The sequence below is a fragment of the Lottia gigantea genome (assembly GCF_000327385.1).
Source record: "Lottia gigantea unplaced genomic scaffold LOTGIsca_78, whole genome shotgun sequence".
Lineage (NCBI taxonomy): Eukaryota > Metazoa > Mollusca > Gastropoda > Lottiidae > Lottia > Lottia gigantea.
The window spans coordinates 693,344-718,320 of NW_008710601.1; the positions used below are offsets into that span (position 1 = coordinate 693,344).

General features: G+C 33.5%; 2 protein-coding genes across 2 annotated transcripts in view; one reads left to right on the top strand and one right to left on the bottom strand.

Moving 5' to 3' along the window:
• The window catches only part of LOTGIDRAFT_236258 (hypothetical protein), a gene marked incomplete at its 5' end in the record, with an annotated part of 13,439 nt that extends 3,233 nt beyond the window's left edge, over nt 1-10,206 (top strand). The window contains 8 exons of the mRNA XM_009066586.1: nt 1,369-2,720; nt 4,320-4,452; nt 6,881-7,002; nt 7,376-7,473; nt 8,025-8,119; nt 8,503-8,642; nt 9,018-9,104; nt 9,911-10,206. Coding sequence (XP_009064834.1) covers nt 1,369-2,720; nt 4,320-4,452; nt 6,881-7,002; nt 7,376-7,473; nt 8,025-8,119; nt 8,503-8,642; nt 9,018-9,104; nt 9,911-10,023 — 2,140 coding nt within the window. The 3' untranslated portion in view covers nt 10,024-10,206. The remainder of the gene's footprint in view (nt 1-1,368; nt 2,721-4,319; nt 4,453-6,880; nt 7,003-7,375; nt 7,474-8,024; nt 8,120-8,502; nt 8,643-9,017; nt 9,105-9,910) is intronic.
• A 2,789-nt stretch (nt 10,207-12,995) lies between these two features.
• Nucleotides 12,996-16,668, bottom strand: LOTGIDRAFT_132224 (hypothetical protein; the record flags this gene model as incomplete). The annotated part of the gene is made up of 8 exons (XM_009066587.1): nt 12,996-13,301; nt 13,817-13,975; nt 14,217-14,381; nt 15,006-15,152; nt 15,561-15,695; nt 15,875-16,047; nt 16,247-16,328; nt 16,597-16,668. The coding sequence occupies 8 exons, from the start codon at nt 16,666-16,668 to the stop codon at nt 12,996-12,998; spliced, it is 1,239 nt and encodes a 412-aa protein (XP_009064835.1).
• Between the last annotated feature and the right edge of the window lie 8,309 nt (nt 16,669-24,977).

The following is a 24,977-nucleotide window of genomic DNA, read 5'->3' on the forward strand; positions in this document are numbered from 1 at the left end:
CACTGTTTCTATTTAAGTCTTTTCTATATATCACAGAGTGTCTTAAAATGAAGAGTCGTCATTTTAACAATCAAACACGGATAATTCTGGAAACACTTGTATTTGAAGGCTAAAATTTATGTGAACACTATCTAAAAAAAATTTTCTTTCTGTGACTAAGGAACGATTGGTCCAAAAAATGGCGCATATGTCTCTTTAAATATTTGTATACAGTGCATTTGCATACAGCACGTATAATATGTGCTATCGGATATCGAATAGGTCATTAAAACAGAGCATGTAATAGGTCAGCCTGACAACTCTGGCCTACCATATTCTTCAGACGTGATACACGGATGTGATATCGTCAATGGAACATATAATAAGAGCACGATACAATCGACATATTCTGGATAATATATTTAGGCCTATATCTACTCGAGACTCAGACTTTATTCAGTATAAATTATAACATTATATCAAAGTTATATAAACGTTATATTATAAATTAAATACCGAGTATAATATATGACTTCTCTCAGCCCGTGACATAAATGATATAGACTTTAATTCAGGACAAAAAATAAATAAATTATGGTCTGAAAGTAGAAAATCGTTAAAATATCAAGAATGTTTTAACACAAACTGACGTATATTATGTTCAGCCAAGCATTCAATCTATACGAGCTGGCAATAGGTCTACTGGCACAGATGCGACCATTCATTATCCAAACCCTTGAATACAAAAGACTCGAGTAGGGTTTGAATGGGATAACAGGTAGTTTAAAAACGAAGGTAATATATCTTTAATATGCTGTAATTTTATCCTTTTTGTATGTGCTTTATTCGTTATTTTTTTAATTTTTTAAATAAAATTTTGAATGTAGAAAAAGAAATGTAGATCATTTTAGTTTAAAGGTAACATACGGTGGCGCGAAAAGGTAAAACATGGCTTTGTTTACTATAGCAAACAAAGGGACTTGACAATTTTGACCTTATAGTAGCAGTTGGTTAAAATGTGACATGTTTCGTTTCCATCTGTGTTAGTGTGATGGTGTTTTTATTTTTATAGCTGTCGTGTCTAATTACATTAGTAACTTGAAGGTGACATACTAGTAGGGACACTATTCAGACTTCAAAGTAGGACTAGTAGTACAGGCTGTAAGCTATCATAGATAGTTTAGTGAAATTTAACTTTTATCAACAATAATTCAAACTATAGTATTGGATCAAGCATTGGTGTCATTGACAACGTTTGACTCTCGCTAAAGGATTTTTTACTAATAAAAGTTAGAAGCTCTTAGGTTGACAAAGTTTCAAAAGGACTCAAGGCTGGAAAAGTTGCATGCATGCCATTTATTTTTAAACTTCTTGTGTTTATCATTCCAGTTTCGATGACGATGACGGTTCCACACCAGTCGATAGACTAGATGAATTTGGAAGATTTGTGCCATGTGAATACAGTGTTGAAGAATTACGATCCCTGAAACGACGTCACATTGGTCAACTAAAGAATGGAAGCATCCCTGGGGCTGTTGTGAGTGACGTAACAAGTGTCAAAGTTCAAGGACTACAAGCCACAAAATTTTCAAGACGACCCTTGGTCTTAACTCAACAAAACTCAGTCGATTCAACTTGGAGCAAATCGGAGAAATATCTCAATTACGCTAAACAACACAATCTGCAGACTTCAAATAGTCATTACTTCAATTCAAGCAGACATTTAGAGAACCAAAGTAATGTCAGGAACCCAGGAATCGATTGTCAGGAATCAGAATCAAGGAATCCTCACGTTGACGATAGTGCTCGAATAAAACTATTTAAAGATAGTCATATTGATTCGTTTAAAAACAGTAATTATCAAAAGTGTAATAATAAAAACGGAATAAGACCGAATTTTTGTTCCAAACTCTCGACTTCGACTTCCAGGAACTCTAGAAAAGGGTGTTCACATAAATATCCGCCAAAGAAACATTCTTTAGATAACGGATTTGGATTTTTAACGCCTGAAACTAAAGCTCGACTCGGTGGAATCCGGAAAGACTGGCAATCAAATTCTGATTTGTTCAATTCTTTATCATTGGATATTAATGACAATATAAGTTTATTGGACACCGACATAAACTCGTTGAATCTTCAAAGTTTTGAATCAGGATATTCGTCGTTGGCGTTGGTGCCAAAACCAGGTGTGTTTTCTGATTCCCTATCTGATTTAATTGGCAAGTTTGAAAATACTGAGCAACTCTTATCACCCCAGCCATCAGACAAAATAGAAGATTCCAAAGACACTGCAATGGAAGTTCCAGAAGAATTAAAGAAATTTAGTCATAAGTACCAATTTCATGATGAGACTCTGTCCTATCTTAAGATCCTGTCTGAAGATCCAATGCCTGATCATATCAAAGTACCAGTACACGAGGGTAGAGATTGGTCTAATAGGTTATTGAAGAAGTTTGGGCAGGCTCCAGAAGAATTTGATGGGTCTGTTCGGCAGTTCATCGTTCCCAGTATTAAATGTAAAGGTATGTGTATTAATTATAAAATTTTGAAAATGCATAGTGACTTATTAGATGAAATGAAGTCCTTGTGTTTTACGACTAATGAAGACGTACAACGCAATGCAGTGTGGAGTGAGGGAAACGTTGCCAGAAAAGCGGCGCTAGCCTACTCATTTGCGATTCCTAAAATTCCTCATGACCTAGAACATGTGTTGCATAGCGATATCGTCAGATCACGGGGTGGTGAGTAGTAACCCACTGAAAAACACACGCCACAAGCATGGTTATTTTCTTATTGTCGCATGAGTGCGTTTAAATAGGAAAGTATTATTTAAAAAATGAAAAAGTGAAAATGAATTATATAAATAATAGTTATCAATATATGACAATTTTTGGGCGTCAGTAATTCTGAGCTTTTCCCAGTCTTAGGTATTTTATCAATCACTAGAACGGGATCAGATAAAATACGTTTATTTGCTTGGTTAACGTAGTGATTACACGTAATAATTTGAAACTAAAATATATTTGACTTTTTGGTCTAGTTGCACATACAAGGTTGAAAAGGACCGGTTTCACAAGTATATTTACTTACATCCGCATTAACAGTCACCTGAAAATTAACTGTCAAATTTTTCTTAATTTAAAGAGATTCATTCGTCTACAAGTAGGCATATTATCCAACATTATGAATCCCGATTGACAAATACTATACTAATGTTTGACTACTCCAGTTCGGATGGGACAATAAACCGAGGCTCCGTGTGCTACAGGCTGTGCACTTCAAAAGATTCATCGACAGTTGGAAATCGAAAAAGACCAGGTTAATGCAACTGTCCTGGCAAAATTTTCCTCATTGCACTCTGCATGGCATTGCATGTTTTCATTAGCCCACATGGTGCAGAAAAGTAGGAGGTAAAACTCCATTCATTTCATTTCAACTTAAAAGCCTGAATATTTTGAAGCACTCTGTAATTGCTATGATTATAAATTCAAGGATCGAATACCTTGAAGTAAAATATAACCTTTACCTGTACTATGTAATATGTAATAGCGAGTTTTCACAGCTTGAATTACCACCTAAACTAGTGATTATTATAGGCAAAAAATGTTGAAGTTAACGTAGCGTGGAGGTTTTCGCTTGGTTGCATTATTCAATTTATGTTGTAACAGTATCATTGGCTATAGTATCTTTTATTACAGTATAATATTACATTCCTTATTTTACCTCTCTTTTATATTCTTTTAAGCTTCTTTATTCTCTTTTTTAATGAACCGACACAAATGACCTTTGACATACCTTTTTGGTGATATTTTTGTAGGCCTAAATAACATCATATTACTGCTTTATTACTTTTTCTTCCTGAGTCGACATATTGAAATTGTTATTTTTTTGTCACTAACCTCCCAAATTCCCATGTGAATGCTCTTATTTCAGTCAGGACAGAAAATTTGGGCGAAAAACTCATTTTCATTTCATTTCATTTACCATTGTGTTATTGCGTCCTAGTCCTAATACTTTGCTTAAATACCATTCTAATATAATGAAATTTGTATTCATCTTATGAAGAGAGATAACGTTATGCAGTGTGCAATGGGGGTCTCATTTCATTTCCCATTGTTATATTGAGCCCAAATACTTTATTCAGTGGTCTGATATATTCAGAAATGTAGGCCTTATGTTCATTCCTTGGTCTTATAAATAATGGCAATGTTATGTCGTGTGCAATGTGGGAAATTTGAAATTGCACGCAATATGTCGAACTCCAAATCGTTTCATTTCTTCATTGTAGTAAATTATGAATGAAGAGATAGATTTTCATATATCTTGTTCTTTTTTTGCAGCAGGCATTCCAGTTGATATAATCCGACCTAAAACATTACCACAAGTTCCTTCAATTGTAATATATTTCCATGGTGGAGGAATGGTCTTTGGTTCCAGAAAAACAACAGATTCCTTTTGTAAAATATTGAGCAGGTATTAATAAACCCTTCATTTTAGGTGGGCCGGTAGGCTAAAATGACACGCTCCTGTGCATCATTCAAACGCATGGGATGTATGCCAACCATAGAGTTATATATAACTCCATGATGCCAACATAATATATTTAAATCGGTTGTCATTTGAACAGCTAAAGATTCACATTTCATTCACAAGGCACGTGTCAAGGTGACATTAGTTTCTGATTGGTTAGTTTGTCATTACGTCATGTTACGTGAAATTGACCCATATTTTTCATTGGTCAAAATACGGGACAGAGCTTAAACAAATCTAGGCGTGGATTTTATTCATGCTAATTCTAAAATTCGTTTTAATGAACACAGGCGTCGCGAGCCTACACTAATGATCATTAAGGAGTCATTTTATGCTGACCTAGTTTTGAAGTCTATGACGTCATATCAACGTGAAACTGGCCTAATTTCTGATTAGTTAATTGTTTCACGTTCCACTATGTAAACAAAACGTAAGTTTGTACAAAAAAACAACTCTTGTCTTAAAAAAATGTGCGTATATAAACTCATGGCGGTGTCCGCCGTTTGGTGCCGCGATCGATGCGGATATTTTCATCTTAAGAGAGGAAGTTCCAATGAGAAGTCAAGTTTTATGAAGTCAGTTCGATCGTGGTCTTGTCTTGACTTAGAAAACAGTATAATTGACGTAAAAAATTACTTATCACGTCACGTTAAGCATACAAACATTGAAAGACCATCATTAAATCTTAGTACACGGTCAGTGTCAATATCGCTACTGATTAATTTCTTTAATAGATCATGTTAAAGCCACAAAATCAAAGAGAGATTTGTGTGAAATGTATTAAAAGGGATAAGAGATATTCCTTGCAAAATGTTGGGTACAATTTGCAAATGTTTTAAGAGTCTGAATATTTACGTCATCGACCGAAAGAGCCTTCGCCATCTGTATCATTTTTCAGAAGTTCTCTTGCAATAAATGATAATAGGCTAATGTTATCAACAGAATAGCCTATGACATTGCAATTTTTTACCTTTTCAATTCAATCATTAGGAAGATTTTTAGGAACTCGTAATTTCTTTGTTGCCGACAATTTTGAGTGACAACGAATGCGAAACATATATTTAGATTTAGGTAACTGAGGGTTTCTGTTTTTCTTTGAAACGATATGGAATCAAACATTTCTCTACACGACAAGCTTTATGCTTTATTATTATAATACATTAAAGGGACAGATGCGCAATTTTGGGGGGTTAATTTTAGTCTTGAATATATTAATAGTCTCCAGAAGTACTAGAAATGTTAGAAAATCGGATAACTCTTTCAAAAATATCTCAAACTAGGAATTTTACCGGTACTCACTATTTCTATATATGTCTTTTCTATATATCAGAGTATCTTAATATGACGAGTCGTCATTTTAACTTTCAAACGCGGATAATTCAAATAATGATAACGCAAATGGATTGGAAGACTCAAATTTTGACGGTGAGCTGTGAACACTATTACTGATTGACTTAAATTCCCGTTTTTAAGACTGACGTATGAAAACGGTGCATCTGCTCCTTTAAAGCAAATCATTAATACTCGTAATATGCAAATTTAAATGTAACAGCGGGTAGAATAAAGTACACATGGAATGTCTCCACCTGACTGCCTTGATATGCTGGTGAATTGAAACGCCAAGTACAAGGTGAAGTGACATGACAATTGATTGGCCAGAGGCAAATTTTCGTGAATATTGCGTCGAATTTTACATCAAATAATCCATGTTTGCAATTCAATTGTGCAAGTAAAAAAATGCAAAAATTTCTTATTGAATATGAAATTTTATTTAGCGAATAATAATCCTGGTACGATACACAAAGGAGGTTATGGCTATTGTACTTTAGGGTTACGAATTTGAGATCCAAGATGGCTGTTTTAATCTTGACTAACGTTCCTTTAAAGTCAACGCGACAGAAGGAAATTTGAGGCTGTGAATATTTTTAGAAATTAATTAGATAAAAGCCTGTAGGTAGAGTAGCCTGTAGGCTGGTCAGTATGATATATTATAATAGTCTTAAATAAGATCCTGTGACACATATTAATTTCATCTAGGATTGACCTGATTAACTCCTTTAGTCCACCGGATACCTTTAAAATCTCCCATATAGGTTGAGATAATATCTTCGGAATTTTCAACCTAGTTTCCCCTTGTCAGTGAAACAGTGATATAGATCGGGGGGACTGACATGGAAAATGCGTCTAGTCGTTCGGGTGCGTCACTTCATAGCGTTGGTCCGCCCTTAGCCCAAACAGAAAAGAAGGACGTTCCCATTTCATATCATTTGAAATGATTTAATTGACTATAGCTTATCTCTCACGTGTTTCGAATACACAATCCTCATCAGGACAGCTGGTGGTGTGCTTAATTCACCTTTTTGTATTTCAGAGAAGCTAATTGTGTAGTTGTTAATGTAGAATATCGTCTAGCACCAGAAAATAAATTCCCTGCACCGTTTGATGATGCTAAATGTGTTGTAAGATGGGTGAAAATGAATCTAGGATTACTAGGTATGTAAAATGTTTGGCAAAGTCGGTTAGCATTCATTGGAAGCTTACTTGCGTCGAACAAATGGTAGTCGTGAGTCCTGATCTTGGTCGGCGTGTGAAAGTCTGTTGACCTTGAACAAGTCATCTTTCCTCATTATTCCAGTTAACCCGGCTGAAAATTTGTAGCAATAATCCGGAAAGGTTCAGTGCCAAGAGGTTTAGCCAAGGATCAACTGGTAGAAAGGGTCCTCTTGAACTTAAGTTGTTTAGCCATGAACCATCTGGTAGAAAGGATCCTAAGTTGTTATCCTTGTAAAATGGCTGTTTAAACTAAGTTTTACACATTTGGACCCTGATATAACTATAGTTTCAGTGAAATATTATTGAATTCCAGGTGCTGTGTTAGAAAGTAAAATAGGTGTAGCAGGAGATAGTGCTGGTGGTCAAATAGCAGCTAGTGTTTCTCATCTTATGTCTGGATTAGATTTTCAGGTAATGCTTCGTTAGCTTTCCAACCGGAGCACTTGATAAAAACTTTAGAAATAGAACTCAATAATAACTATTTGCAAACATAACATTAAACTGGAATCTTAAAGCTTTAAAGGGACAGACGCGCCATTCTTTTGACCAATCATAGTTTAGTCCCATAGTATGAGCTATTTTTGAAGGAATAATGCGATTTTCGTACATTTCTAGTACTTCTGAAGACTATTTATATATTTTCAACCCCCCAAAATGGCGCATTTGTCCCTTTACTCTCTTCAGGCCAGGCCCATATACTTGATTGGATTTGATGTTCTCTACAATTGCTAACGAGAAAGGACATGCTCACATTTCTGAACAAGAAATTCCACTCTGTAACTTCGCATATCTTATATAAATGGTTTATTGTAGAGTAGAGGCTAAAAGATCGAGATCATAAGTGCCACAATCCATGACTTCAAAGAGGCATCTTGTGCATCCTTACTTGCGCTTTAGCAAAATGTGAAACGCACGCTTCATCTATATGAATAATTAATTATTATCATGTACTTCTATTTCAGGTACTAATATATCCAGTGCTAGATTTAAACTTTAATCAGCCATCGATGACAGAATTTGAAAATGGACCAGGATTAACGAAACACCAGTTGGAATGGTAAGTTCTGTGTGGAGATGGTCTTACTTCGTCCTGAGAGAGTACAGATCCAATAATCAATTGGTAAATGAGATCCGTGAATAAAATATGCATATCGCTATTTTTAGTAAATGTTTGCGTTTTTAACAAATGAAAGCAAAACGGCTGCAAGGGGAATTCGGCAGACAGGATGACCAAGCTTTGCCTCCACTCTAATCTCAAATTTGTTACCATCTTAAGCGGGGAGAGAGTGCCTGTGAGCCCTTTGACAATTTTGTGGCTACTACTCAAGCAACAACCCCTCCCCTACACCCGCTTAATGATTCATAAAAACGCCAGTGCCATTACAATCGTTACAACCAACGCAGTATTCACGTGTTCTCAAATCAGCCATTTTGTTTCAGGAGTTATAAACAGTTTTTAAATAAAGATGAAGAGAGAAATGACCCGATAGCTTCACCATTATTACGATCTGATTTTACAAAACAACCTAAGACATTTCTTCTTATAGCACAGATAGATCCTCTTAGAGATGCTATATATGGTATGTAAGCTTAGACAATTAAGAATATCATTATGCCTGTTTTTCTTGCTCTAAAATAAATAAAAAGCAGTTTCCATATTGGCAGGTAAACGTTGTTTGCAAATTTACAAGTAAATTTTACCCTCTTCCCTGCATCTTCTTGGCCCTTTTATTATTAATCATAATTACTACAGTTCAATACGTCTACTCCATCCGTCTTTTCGAAGGTGTCAGGAATTTTAAGGTACACGGAACTTGGGTTCCCATATGAAAGACTATAATATAATCTTTTCCATCAAAGTACCTTCAACTTGCATCACTGACAAGGTGGACAAGACTAACAGAGGCGGAATTATCAAGTCGTTATTAAATCCCACTATTTTGTGTTCTATTTAGATTATAAACAGAAATTGAAAGAATGTGATGTACCTGTAACAAGTTATTTAGTGAGGGGAGCTGTCCATGGTTTCTTTAAATATCAAGGTAAATTTCCATTTATTTTTTGACAGAAGGTTTAATAGCATTTGAAAGGCATAGACCTAAAAATGAGTTCATAGGATAAAGTAATTCTATGCAAGAAAGTCGTGATTATGATGTGCAAGTTAAAAGACATGACAGTTAAGTGCAGGGATACGGACCAATAATGTAGGAATGAAGTCATGAATGTTAAGTAATATTAATTGAAAGGCCAAAGAAATGGCTGTGAGGATAAAGAAATGACCAGGGCAATGATTATGGCTGTTTAGTGTATTCTTTAGACATCACTGTTAAAGGTTCAATTCATGACGATCAAGAGAAAGTTCAAAGTCGTGATCATTTGTGAAAGGATACGTCATGACCTCTAAGTACAAGACTAAATACATGACTGTTAAGTAACGGTTACGGTCATGTTAAAATCCAGGATAAAAGAATGCCTGTTAAGTGCAAGGATAACGAAATGGCTGTTAAGTACAGGTTAATGTCATTAATGGATAAAGACAAAACTGTAAAGTACAAGGATAAAGTGCAGGGATAAAGACTTAACTGTTGGTTGCAGGGATAAAGAGTTGTCCGGCACCCGGATCAAGTCATGAAAGGATTGTCATGATAATGCAAGCATGAAATTATAACCAAGTGTAATGAAGGATTGGTCAGTAATACAAGGATGAAATTAAGATTGTTAAGTGCATGGATGTAGTCATGACAGTAAAGTTAATGTATTGATAAAACTCGTGACCAGACTGCAAGGACGAAATCATGACCAATAATGATATCTAAAGATTAATGATTTTTACCGGTTTTTTTTTCAGGTCATTATAAGAGTTTATGTGATGAATCATATCAGCAAGTGATAGAATTTGTCAAATCAATAGCTTATTGGGATGAAATAACATTAGGTGGACAGAAGAATGTGGTATTTTAAACTCGACATATCCAGTAACATTGGTGATGGAAAATTAACTCAACTACTAATGGCTACACTACAATAATGCAATAACATTCTAAGTGTATTAATAATGTGTTCATATTTCAAAGAAAACTTTCTTATTGTATTGTCATAATATATTTTTGTTTATATTTTTAAATAAATTGTTGATTTTGTATTAATTTGTTGTTTTCTTATTTTTCCTTTGACCATATTTTATCAATGCAAAATCTTTTCAAGACTATCTCACTTTCTTGATTATAATTATCAGTAATATTGGATTTATCAAGAAGTGTTAGGATAGAAATATGATATATGGGGATCTATGAATCTGTTGTACTAATTCTGAAAAACAGCAACCGACTTACATTCCTTACTTCATACAACATAATTGTCATATGTACATAGGCACTGCTTTATAGAACAACAATCACGTCGAAACGTTGCATAAAACTTCCAACCTGTGATCGTTGTTCCATAAAGCTGTGTTTACAATTGCTAAATGCCATTAAAAGACATAATTGTCATCAATTGCCAACAGCGACCTAGAAGTCTCCATCTTGTGCCAGACAGATGCAATATTTTGAGAATTTTCTTCTTCAAAACAAGGTCGACAAAGACAGGACGAACATCCAAATTCCATTTCAAATAATAATTAAAAAAAAACATAACTTCCATTCAATACTGTTTAATTGTAATAATTAAAGAGTGAAGCATACAAAAATATTTGACTAAATTTGTCTTTAACAAAGGTACAGACTGGAAACATACAATAGTATATATACATCATTGGTAGGAATATAGCAATTTGAATATTTACTACAACATAGAGCTCTGTCAACCAGAGGTCCTGAAAAGTAAATATTCAAACTGCTATATACCCTTCACAATCAGAAATTTAGAGGAAAGTTCAAATGAAATACACCAGAACACCAGAATAACCATCAAAATGACACCAGCTTGAAAGATCTGAGAATCCCTTAACATTGGATTATCCCAAACTGTCAATGTTCATTCTAGGTGAACAGGTCATAGATTTTAGATTGGACAAAGACAAGATAGAAGAAGAAAGATAAGAAGTAGGAACTGAGAACACCACTTCAATGGTTGTCTAACTATCCTAAATCTGGGCCAATTTAATATATTTTGTTCTCTATTTAGACTAGGTTCAAATATATAAACACAGCTTTATGGAACAACAATCACTGGTTAAAATTTTATGCAACGTTTAGACGTGTTTCCCCCCGTCAACCTCAAGCACATAGTGATAAGAAGTAATGGGCAAACTATATTGATAAGTAATGGGCAAACTATATATCACTATGTGCCTGAGAACGACGGGGAAAACACGTTGAAACGTTGCATAAAACATTAACCAGTGATTGTTGTTCCATAAAGCTGTGCCTATGTATCGTACTCACAATTGCTAAATGCCATTCAAAGACTGTAGAATCAAATAGTTCAATTATATTAGACACATGTAGGTAGAAAATCATATTTAGAATATTGGGCAGTTGGTTTAAAGACTGGCTGCTGATAGTTCACATACATTTTCATATATACATTTTCATCAGGTCCTATCAAATGAATTCATTTTGCAACAGATAATCATATACTTCACTGATAAATTCACCAAATGCTAAAATAGTGTTATATTGATGTTCCTCAAGATTTTAAAATTGAAGAGAGGTTATGGAAGTTACCTTCACTTTAGTTACAGAAGAAATAATTTTTCAATCAAATCCTATATTTAGTATGCCTTTAAATCAACTTTGGTATATTCTCGTTTACATATATTTTACAATGATCTATCAAAAAAATCTAAAATTTTAAATCAGAAAAGATTTGGAATGTCCATTTCTTCACCACTGAAAAATCAAATTCAGTGAAACTTTCAAATACAGCACTACACAAATAATAAATTTGACCCAAAAAAATTAACCTTAGATTAGAAAAAAACAAAATTAGACTAGAATTAAAAGTCTAGAGTAATTTCTTTCACAAAATAATCACAGATATTAACAAACAAATCATTTAATTTAAATATAACTTAAAAACCAAACCACAAATCCCCAATATAGGTTCTAGACATAAAGCAAAAGAAGCAGAAGGCTAAAATGTTAAATATAGATTCAGAGTTATCTTTCCTTAGATAAGCTTCCACAACCAACAAAGATGAGGCTAGGCTGGCATTCAATTGGTGTTCTGAACATCTGTTCCATTTTTGGAAAATTACCCTTATATCCCTTCGTCCACCATTTCATATTCTGTCTATATCTCAATTTTGGGCACACATGGAACCCATTCTAAACCCTGTTTAACGTTTTTTACTTCCAGTTTATAACACGAATTTAAAACGTGAAAAACTAACCAATCGAGTGCCCCTTATTCATCTGATTGTGTCCAGTGCTACTGACTAAGGAAAGATAACTATAAAACAAGAGTAAAGAAAGGCTATAATATTGATATAATAATTTAAATAGCATCAATATCTATATCATCATCACCACCACTAGTATCTTTATTATTGGTAGTAGTTGTAGGTTTAGCTGTCGGTGTTTTCTGTTCACCAACTTTCTCTGTTGTAGAGTACACAACCTGAAGGAAAGGTTAAATAATATATCTCATTTTCGACAGATTTGACCTCAAAACTTGTGCAATTGGGAAGACAATTGTACTATGAATATCTCAATACTGATATTACATTACAACATCCATCGACAGTAAGATATCAAAACAGTAGGCTAATGCCATGTCCTGACAAAAATTGCCTCATTGCAAACTGCATGGCATTGTCTGTCTTCATTAATTAAGTGTATAAGATTAAGACGGAAAACTCCATTCATTTTATTTCTTTTTCAGAACAAAAGATGTACAACAATTCTGTCAGATCATGGATGACAAGTGGAGTCACCTACAGTAAAAATATGAAAAGAACAATCCAGATTTTTTCAAATCATATCATTAAGTCAGAATCTCACCTCAATATTTTCATCTTCACTTTCATCTTCACTTTCTTCTTCAGCTTCCCTCAACCACTTGATAAACGGTTCAGCTTTATCATGTATCTCTTGAGCTACAGGTTTAGACACATACTTCTTAGATACCTTCTCACCCCACTCTAGCATGACCTTCTCTTCCACAATATCAGTGTCATACAGTAACTTGAGTATATGGGGTACTTTAGGTAACAAGATGTCTTTATGTACCTCTCCTACCAACTGTTCAATACCACCCAAGAGATATTTCTGAGCTTTAGGATTTTCATAGCAAAACTGAAATAAATTTAATTCACATAAATCAGCATACAGATGAAGATCAATATTTAAAAGTCATTGATTTCTCCTCAGTAATCAGAATGGGAATCCTCAGCTTTTTCTGAGCTGTAGTAAAATAAATTCAATTAAGTAATTCTTAAATATTTAGAATGTGAAACAATCAGTTGTTGATTTCTCCTCAGTAATCAGAAGGGGAATCCTCAACATTACTCATCATATTGTTAATTTAGTTTGGAATAAATTCTCAGACTATTCCTGATTATTGGAACCAATCAAGACAATTGCATATCAGTAGATATTTTTCCAAAACGTACTGTTTGCGAATGCCTATATTTTGAAACAATCTGAGCTTTAGTAAAATAAATTCAATTAAGTAATTCTTAAATATTTAGAATGTGAAACAATCAGTTGTTGATTTCTCCTCAGTAATCAGAAGGGGAATCCTCAACATTACTCATCATATTGTTAACTAAAGATGGCTTCCAAATGGAATTGTGTACAAGTCTACTTACACTAAGCAGAAGTTTTCTGTGGTTTTTAATCTGTTGTAAAATATTAGTATCAAATAGTAATTCTACTAATACTAAGGTAGCTTTATCTTTAACTTCCAGTCTTTCAGCTTCAGCCGTAATTTCTTGTACTTGATTAACTTTCTTATCATCTCGCTTCAACTGAAATTGACAATCATAGTTCAAATAAAAAAATTGTATGAGTGGATCTCATCTCCAAAAAATCTTAAAACTGTTGAGAAATATAATAACAAATAATAAGAATATGAAACATTCAGTTGTTGATTTCTCCTCAGTAATCAGAAGGGGAATCCTCAACATTACTCATCATTTTGTTCATAACAAAATAATCCATTCTAATTAGTACAGACATTAGTTTCAAGTATGATTTGTGGATAATTACCTGAAGGAACTTGTAGAAAATATCTATTCTTTCTTCAGGTGTTTTCTCTAAATCATCAGTTAAAGCCAAGCCTTTAGCAGCATCAGTTAATTCTTCCATTCTCTGTTTAATAGCTTCTTCAGTAATATCTTCACCCCAATCACCATCATCATCTTCCTCTTGAAACTGTAACACAGATGATTTATGTCAATAAGATATGCCAGGTTCATATTAGCTTGGAGTACTTCTCTTGTGTACAGCTATGTTCCTAAAGAGTGATCATGTCACAGCACTTATCACAGTGGTGCTTGAAATCAAAGACTTTCAATAATTTATCTGTATGAACCTGGGTCTGGTAAATTGTCATAAAAACTAAAAAACTGGAAGCAAATGGGTCACTTTTCCATAAATGTCACCATACTATGTGTATTGAAGGTTTAGAACTTTAATAACTAAGGAATTTTCAAAATCTTGATAACTGAGAAAGACTAAAGGGACAATCAGAAGTGGTGTTCTCATCTAGATTCAGATTAGGGGGACCCACTGAATTCTCATCACCTTGTCCACAAAATCCATTTTGTTATTGTTAAGTATCTAATGGAAACAAACGGATTACTTTACCATGAATATGTGACCTTACTATTCAAGGTTTATACATAAAACAACTGAGGTTTTCAAAATCTTGATAACTGAGAAAGGATAAGGGACAATCAGAAGTGGTGTTCTCATCTAGATTCAGATTAGGGGGACCCACTGAATTCTCATCACCTTGTCCAATTTGTTTCAATTGATGGCCAATTTATACCATACCTCTGGTGGAGCATCTATAACCCCTCCTGAAGCTCTCTGAGCAGCCATTTGTTGTTGAGCATTAGCCTCAGGACTAGCTCTATCATCATCTTTATCACCCTTCTTTTTACCACCCTTTTTAGTTTGCTTTTTAGGGGTTGTGGTTGACTCAACCTTAAATAACAAAATTAAATACCGGTACAATCAAATGAAACATCTTGAAAACTTTTTTTTTTTATATTGTATCAGTTGTTGATATCTATTTTAAGCTATGAATGCAAGCTCATATCTAACAATCAGTTGTTGATTTCTCCTCAGTAATCAGAAGGGGAATCCTCAACATCACTCATCATATTGCTAATTTAGTTTGGAATATATTCAAAGAAAAAAATTCCTGATTATTGGAACCGATCAATATGAATTCTGTAGATATTTTTCACAAAGTACCATATGGCCTATTTTGAGCCATCAATGTACGCTCAAATATTTTATAACAATCAGTTGTTGATTTCTCCTCAGTAATCAGAAGGGGAATCCTCAACATTACTCATCATATTGTTCAATAACCGTGGGTACTGAGTTAAACTTGCTCACCTGGTCTGATGGATTCTTCAGAATGAATGTGGTTAATTTATGCCTCATGTCAATTTGACCCGAGTACCCACAAGCTATACAGCGCTGGGAAATAGTCTGTTTCTTGGCCTGAACAGCCTAAAATGAAGAGATATCAAAATCATTAAAATATAGACAGGTATTTTCCATTTTTAAATGCAGGAGGAAATTGTCAACAATGACACAGGTATGCCAAGATTTAAAATATAAAGCAAATGGACTCAAGGATTGTTTGTGAATTTAAATTTGTGACAAATCACTTGGAAAAAGTTACTTACAAGTTTTGTTTCTGGATTGGAACATTCAGGACACAAAACAAATTTTTTGATAAAAACATCTAAAAGATTTTGAAGCTTTTCAGCATCATGAGAGCCATTGACAATATAGCGATCATTCTTTAAATCAAATTGAGTTTGTGCACCAAGCTCACAGCCAAAAAACTTGCAAGGATCTGAAAATAGAATATAATTTATGGTAAATGCAAAATGACTCGTCATATCTAAGCTTCCTTTTAATTAAGACAACATTTTTTCAAATGTAAAAAATATAAAGGGTATGCCTACAATAAAATTTGGAATAGACTACATTATGTCTTGATATTAACCAGTCTCAATCAAATCTATACATAAGAAATTACAAATGAAACTTACAAGTAGCTGGCCTGGAAAGAGCTTTGGCCACATCAACCATGTTCACAATAACAGTCTTAATGCCATTTCCTTTTCCCTCCACCTGTAAAACAATTTGAAAGTAATAAAACTATTGGGATAAGTTTATTGCAGCAATACCTAAGCAATTGCAAAAAGGTCTCTATGATAAAATTCAACAAGTTCAGAATAAGATTACCTGATAGTTAGCTACTGGATAACAGATTATCAATACATAAATACCAAGTGAATTTACAACCATTCAGTATCATATAGTTCTCTGTTTATTGTATGTGAACATACATTATACTCTTAACAGAGTCAATGAATTAAATATTTACAAACATACTAACCTTGGCTAAGAGTTTCGGCATTTTATAGCGATAGAAGGGGTCGATGTTGCTCCTATCAACATTGTAAGACATGTTGATTTTTTATGAAAAGACGAAGGTTTTCTTTTTCTATGTATACTACTAGAGGTTTGATTTCGATGACTTTCTAACTTTAGGAAATTCATAAACCTTTCTGGGGGAAGCGTACCGCCCCAATTAAATACCGTTGGTTGTATGGTTGCAATTGTTGCTCCTCGCCAAGACGGCCCTGAAATGTTTAAGGAATAAAATTAGAATGTAATAAAATAACTAGCATCAATATATCTGTATCATCAAATTTGATAATAAATAAAAAAGGTTTAAGTAAGTATGACCATAAAACCATTCACCTTCACTCACTATCTATTTTGGTAACATATTGCTAGTGGTCACTGACAAGTCATATGTGTAATATGTAACACCTGCCTCATAAAACAATATTCTTGAAAACATATCACAATGTCCACACACCTAAATTTTATCTATCACTGATGATCAATTAATCAACACTCACTAATGAGTTAAAATCTGAAGAGGTAATTAACTTCCTAATCTGGATTAGTAGATTAAATCTGTTAAATCACTTTCACAAGATGAAAGTTGACTTCAAAAAGCTGTCTGCGCATTTCCCAAAGACCGATATCATTAGCCCACGTGCTTCCAGTTGACAAACGTGGCTCAATATGGCGGAAAATTACAGGCATAATATGGCTCAATATTCACGACAAATCTAATCCACATTGAAAGATAACTTACGCCAAATAAAACAATATCGTTTAAATTAATGAAACTCACCGTATCGAATATATAACTTCATAAAAACGTTAAAACGTTTAAAGGTTATTGCTAGACAGTGGGGGTGGCAACCTGCCAATAAAAGCAAACGTTTCTCAATAATATGTGAGCCTTTTACACCAGAATTAAAGGTGGATCAGTTACCAAAACCTGAAAATAAGATAGATTTACATGTTATGAACTCCAATCATTAAAATTTGATATGATATGGCATGATTTATTGCGTAATACTAAGCAAGATTGTTACCTTTTGCCAACCTTGACTTCACAAGTGACAAGCAGATTTCTTCATTCCGTTGCGCGCAGCGACAAGTACCCGGATGATTACGACTTTTGTCCAAGTCTCGCGGAAACTTGCGAGATTATCGCGACATTCCGCCATGATGGATGATGACGAGATGGGTGGAATCTAAAGAATAATTGATCAGATTACAAAATAATCATATCAGATTGTATATCAACAAACTTAGATATTTATGCATATACTGTTGTCTCCAATCAGCTGATAGAAGAAGTCACAGACATTCTGTAAAATAGTTTGTCGCGGTGTTTTCGATCACCTGTCTGTTGTGTTTATATTTTTTGATTGTGATGTGAGTGCCTTTATTTATTGACTTTATACATAGTTCATTCATTCTTTCAATTCATTCAGTAATGTTTGAGGTCCTTGAGATTTAACTTGTGGATGTTAGTCATCAAAATTTTTGCTTTGTCAGCTGATAGATATCTCCACACTTCTGTTGTCTGAAGCATTTATTAATCCTAGCCTAGACATGATGTGTCTGCAATAGAATAAAAATATGTAGCTAAATTAGGAATTTTCTAGACTTTTATGAATATCCTACCATGCAAATATAACTTATGATATGACAGTGTCAGGAGAAATTGTCAGTGAACTAAGACATAACTTCTGTTAGATTACGAAGCCCTGACCCTATCTACAGGAGTACAGACAAGGCCTACTCTCAGACAGAAGACATTGATGGCTAGTTAAGTAGATATATCTTCACAATATCAAGCTATTACAAACTTTGTCTACAACATACATTTTGTAATAGCTTTTCCTTGATGCCTCAAAAAGTGTCAGAGAAGACATCAAGTCCTTATATCTCACACTTTTGCTTTTTGAAAATAGCAAGAAATAAATTCCCACATTATTTTTTTGTGAGAAAAACCCTACAGCTTGAATTATCTCTCTGCCAAATGGTAAAGCAAATTTGATTAATCATTTGAATTGCAATATGGGCAACCGGTACAAAAATTTATGGTCTTCAATTGACGCTGAGGTAATCAAAAAAAAAAAAAATGGAAACACTGCCTTCGCAATTTTATAAGATAAATTACCTGGTAGTTTTCATTTGTTTTCATTTTCCAAAAAATGAGCTGGCGAATTTTAAAGCAAGAGACTTCAAGATGAATTTTTTTTTTTATCTCTGTCCTTGTGTCTGGTTTTGTGGTAAGATATTATAAACCAATAAATTTTTTTTTATTGCCACAGCTGTTATCGAAAGTGTGTGGGATATTGATTTCCAATATTGTTTTCTTTTATCTATATTGGAAATATAAACTTATATTAATCTAGAAGTTTTGTTTTGTAGGTTTTAAGTCTGTAAATGTGAATTAATGTTCAAATGATAATCAGCATTTTATTGTCTTTAAGGGATTGCAAACAGGTTTTTCTAAATTATTTATGTGTATAAGGGACATTGATGGCATCAATTGCACCATGTCAATTTTCATTCTGACATTATAGCGGTTCCTGCAATTCCTCGAAAAACTAAGTGTTTGATGACTTCGCTTATCTTGAAATGTGCTTTTACACATAATACCCTTCTCGATAAGTGACTACATTCAACACTTAGTGTTAGTGGAATGTCAGGAACAGACGTCTGATTAAAAATTGGAATGGTGCAAATAGAAGATATCAGTGTTCCAAAAACCTCTTAAAATCCTTTTAATAATTATCAGAAAAACATCAAAAGGCAACAATTTGACTTATTGACCATACCTTTTGGTGATTGATAGATTTAAAACATTTTTCTGAATATTTATCTTAGTAACAACATATTGCATCTCAGGGATGACATTTTTATAGTGTTTTAGGATTATTTCTAGATTCAGTTTCTATAAAACTGATATAGGCTACTGTACATGCTTTACTAATATGATAAGACTGATTTTTTACCTATCCATTGGATTTTCAGAATAAACTAAGCCCTTGTGTGTGTCCAATTGCAAACTATAGAGCCGTTTTACACGAGGGTAAAAATTCCCGGGTCCACCATGGGTCGGCCCGGGGACAGTTGTTCACACTTTGAAGACTCTGAGAGTCAACACCGAGGCCACACTGTAGTTGCCAACTCCAGTCTTCACTAGGGTTGAACTCCAATTCGACCGGGTTCAGCAGTTTATGCTGACAGGCGGCTACAACCACGTCATTGGTTGCCCAGGCTTCACTGAAATTGCGACCTAGCAGACTGTCTTCGTGTAAACACGAACAGAATTGACCCTAGAGTTTTGAACTACGAAAAGTCAACCTGAGTCAGTAAATCCGCGGGTCCAAGTCAAACTCATGTAAACAGTCTTATGTTAGTCTTTATTTTCCAGGGTGTTATTGATATTCTCCTTTGCAGATATTAGCAATATGATATTTTCATTTGATATTTGGAATGTTTTCAATTCTGCTAAGAATTTGATGGACTGAATATATACTATATTAAGCCGATAAAACATGAATTAAGATGATTTTATCCTTTTTTATTTCAAACTGTACTCTGTGACTAGTAATGCATTTGATAAGAATCAAAATAAGCTGATTGAAAGAAAATGAATTGTTAATCAAATATGACATGCTCTTTTTGTCAGAAATTGAGACAGAAACTATCCAGAATACAGATAATGAATTATAGATTATGAAGATTAAAGTATGTTAACTCCCTCAAGAGCCATAAACAGACTTGAAAAGATTTTTTTTATTTTTTAGAGTACAGATATACAATGTTATAAAAAATGGAGGGACAAGGTGACTCAGATAAAACGTAAGTCTAGTTTTCAATAATATAGATTAAGTCGTCCAACATTTGCTTTCCTATTTTGTAGAGCGCTATTTTGGTTGTCCATAGTACTATAATATATCTACATGCAGACAGATGCTGTTGGCACCTATGTTTGTCTGTTCCATTCTATATGTAACCCCCTATACACTTAATATTTATCCAGCGCTCTTGCATATTCAAGCGTTCAGTAGTTATTTAAGTTAACTGATTTCGAATAGCTCCTGTAGAAAAAAAAGAGAAAACACTAAAGCATTTCACTGCAATTGAAAATTTATTCCCCTGTCAGCTGACACAACTCGTGTGAAACCCTGTGACCTGGATTCAGATCATGTTAGAACATAAACTGTTTGTAACACTTTTGTTTTTAATCTATCGCAATCCTGAACAAGGAAATGTTTCACGAGCCTCATGCGAAAGAAGACTTGTTTCCATGTAACCAACTCTCTCCAAGATTAAAAATAGGATGTCTGCAGTCTTATTAAAATTAGACCAAACTTTCGTTCCTTTTTTATCAGCTCTAACCAATCAAACTTCTGCTAGGAAGAGAGTAAAGGAAGTTGATTGGTTGAAGCAAAGGTCATCAGGTTAGGTCAAAAAGTTATTGTGACATACATTCAATAGGCCTATCTCTTGTAGCTGTATTGAAAATAAAAGCTTATAAAAACGGATTGTAAGGTTGATATAAATTTAATGAGATTGAAGATGTCTTGTTCCTTTATAATTTTAGAAAAACGCACAAAACGGTTTCATAAATGGACAAAATAAAGTTGTAATAACAGTCTGGACGATATAAGCTTACTTGTCACTTATTCTCTGACATTTTTCTGAAATTACAGATTTTCTTTTCAAAATATGATTTACAGACAATTGAAATGAAGTTCTTCTTTATGGGTAAACACTACATACATATATCCTCAAACATCATAGATTACATTAATCCAAGTCATAGATTACATTAATCCAATCTATAATATTTAACATCCACGTTGCAAACTAGATCGCAAGAGAATTCATGTTCTTGAATCTATGGTGATAAGAATACCTGAAACAAAGTTTCATTTCATGCCTCACCTTTACATGTTAATGAAGATAGAACATTACATACAAGACAAGCAACCTATATTTGTAGACAGTAAAGTTATTGCACCTTAGAATTTTGATTTGCATTTCATTACCATTTGTATGTTACAAAGTAAAATGGCTTAGTATTAGGCCCAAAATAAACCTGAAGCAATATGAATAAAGCAATCCCAAATCCAAATATCCTTTTGATTCACAGATTGATGGAATATATTTTGATATAAAGGGACAGATGTGTCCTTTTTTTTGACAATGGTACCTTCGTCTCAGAAATGGAAATTTATTTAGCTAATCAGTAATAGTGTTCACAGCTCACTGTCGAAATTTGAGCCTTCAATTCCATGTGTGTCCAGAATTATCCTCGTTTGAAAAGTTAAATGACAGCTCATCATTTTTAGGTACTCTGTGATATATATAGAAATAGTGAGTAAAACTCCTAGTTTGATGTATTTTTGAAGGAATTATGCGAATTTCATACATTTCTGGTACTTCTGAAGACTATCTACATGATTATATCAACCTCCCAAAATGGGGCATATGTCTCTTAAAGAGAATGCAAGAAAAGACTTTATTCCGAAGTGCAATGTGATTTCTTTTAAATTGAACTCTGATTCGGGTCTTAGATGAGATTGATTTAGGCATGGTTAATGGTTATTGCACTTCACTTGATACAAAATATACTTTTTTGCGGCTGATATTTCAATATTTCCAATATATATATATAGCGGTAAATTTCAATCTACTGGTAAAAATTAACAGACAGTAACAATTTTCATTCAAGTCCTCCCTCTCTGAGTACCCACTTCTACAAACAGTATCACCTCCATATTATGCTTTTCTGCCAAAGATCCATAAAAATCCCTCAAAACTATGAAGACATTAATGGAAATATCATTTATTACAATGGCCATGTTGAAATAGGTAAAAAAAAACAATCATGATAAAGAACTATTATCGGCAATATATGGAATGTTTAAGAGCGAGGAATGTTGTTCATTTCTAGTCTATTTATAGATGACATTCTACTAGTGAACACCATATGGCCGACATATACTGATTGATTCTGGTAGAAACTTCTTAGTAAATTCACCATATCAATCCTCTTTCTATCTCAATTACTCTCAGTACCTTTCATTGATAACAGATAACCTCATACTTTTATATGGCAGTATATCTGATAGACACCTTATATGTTATGTTCAGTATGTTAATAAGGTGGGAATAAATTATGTTAATAAGCTTAGGTATTCATTATTGATGACTTTAGGCTGTTTGGTACAAATTTTCTATGCTGGAGGGGCAGTCCAAAAAATTTTCGAATTTGAGCAATTGATATGATCATTTTAAGAAAAAGGCTATGTGGATGATCAAGAATTAAGACTTAAAGCTCTTTCGTGTACAGTAGACAGAAAAAATTGATAAATGAAGTGATGTCATAGATACCACAGTGAATAGGTAGAATATTGATCTCCTACACTACTCCAACCCAAAAATCAATATCTTCCCTTTTATACTAATGCTTGCTACCAATTTACAATTCTTCAGGCATGCTTACAACAGCAGGCTGGCTCAGTCCATTATTGAAAATAGGGCAGACAGGTGCTTCATAGACAAACACAGAAAATCTTTTTCTTTTAGACAAAGCTTTGTTTAACTTCACATCTGCTAAAATTCTTTGAAAACTGGTCATAAATTTGTGTTATTGGCGTAAAACCTTACATTTAGTAGGAGTCAGGAAATGAACTAGTGTTGATTTGAGTTTTTGAACCAAGGGACCCCAGTCTCATAATGAATGGACTAGGTTGATAATTTATACCTATACAGAAATTGACATGGTGGCCGATTGCCTTTTATTTTGCCCAAATTTGTGATAAATTGTGAAAAATGATGGAAACTGAGACTATAAAGGCTTATAGATTGTAAGTAGAATGAGTTGTTTAGTTTCTTTATGTTGTATTATAAGTATTGTGTATATAGTAAGAGTGAAGATATATGACTCATATTCACCAGTCTGACTGTGCTATATTGATGTATTATATATATTGTATATATCAATATATTTCTCACTTTCACTGATATTTATCAAATAATGAGCTTTATTATTGAAATATAATCCATATTGAACAGTTTTTCTAGAATTTATAATGATGTGATTATTCAAGTTATAGATGAGCCCTTGGCTGTGTTCATAGCGTTAATTCTTGAATGATCTAGAATGGCTGCTTTGCTTGGTTTTGTCACACCTGCCTAGTGGATACTTCTAAGATGATGTTGGGGTTTTATGATTTTTTTGTTAGAGTCTTCTTGCTATCAAAATCTAATGAAACAAATTTTTACATCCTACTTAGCGCAAATGATGAAGGAAACTTTGTCTGGAGAACAATAACTGGCCTTCACTTTATTTGGATTACCAGATGACAAGGGCTCATAAATGTACTCATACTTTTCTCAAACAACATCTCTCTCACTTGTCTTGTATCAGCCCTGAAAGGAAGTGGTTGAAATTTCCTCTCAGCAGTGTTCAGCATGTATCCCCGAGCTACCCATACTAGCCTTCATATGGTTTAAATGTTAAAAAATACGATAGGAAACAAAAGAAACTGCAAACTTATATTTTTCAAAATTCTGCAGTGCATATGCATACATTCACAAACTTTTTTTTGAAAACAAAACAGTGTAATATGACCAAAGTGATATTGATGATATCATCTCGCTTTTTGAATCCTTTCATCATCTTTATTGATATAACATATGATTGTACACTGTATAGCTTTTGGGGGTGGAGGGAGGGGGGGGGGACTGTTAGCAGCGTATAGTCTGATTGCTTATGTATTACATGTAGAACAGTAGAAGTATGTAGCATCATATGAACCATACCAGAGAAAAATCCCTTTTTTTGCCATACCCTTCACTGCTACCTTTCTTGTTTGAAGGGTTAATATTGATATCAGATGAATTATGACAGTGAGGATCTATGACATTAATCCGATTTTCAATCTGTGATTTGTTTTAGAATTCCAATAAGCTACTACTTATATAACTCATTAAACAAACTTATTAAATATTAACATGGCTTTAAACCAGGTTTCTAAAAGCAATTGATCAACTATACTGTCTAGGTTAAAGCAATCAATATGATGTTGAATGGAGTAATATTTTGATAATTCATTATAATATTATGATTTAGGTAATAATATTATCGTAAGTAGACATATTTTGATAAATTCGTTAATCTTATGACTTGGGTAGACATATTTTGATAAATTCTTAATAATATTATGACTTAAGTAGACATATTTTGTTAAATTCGTAATAATATTAAGATAAAGATTATGATTTGGGTTATAATATTATGATTCAGGTTATAATGTTGTGATTGAGGTTATAATGTTTTATGATTTAGGTTATAATATCAGATAAAAGGTGTGGAAG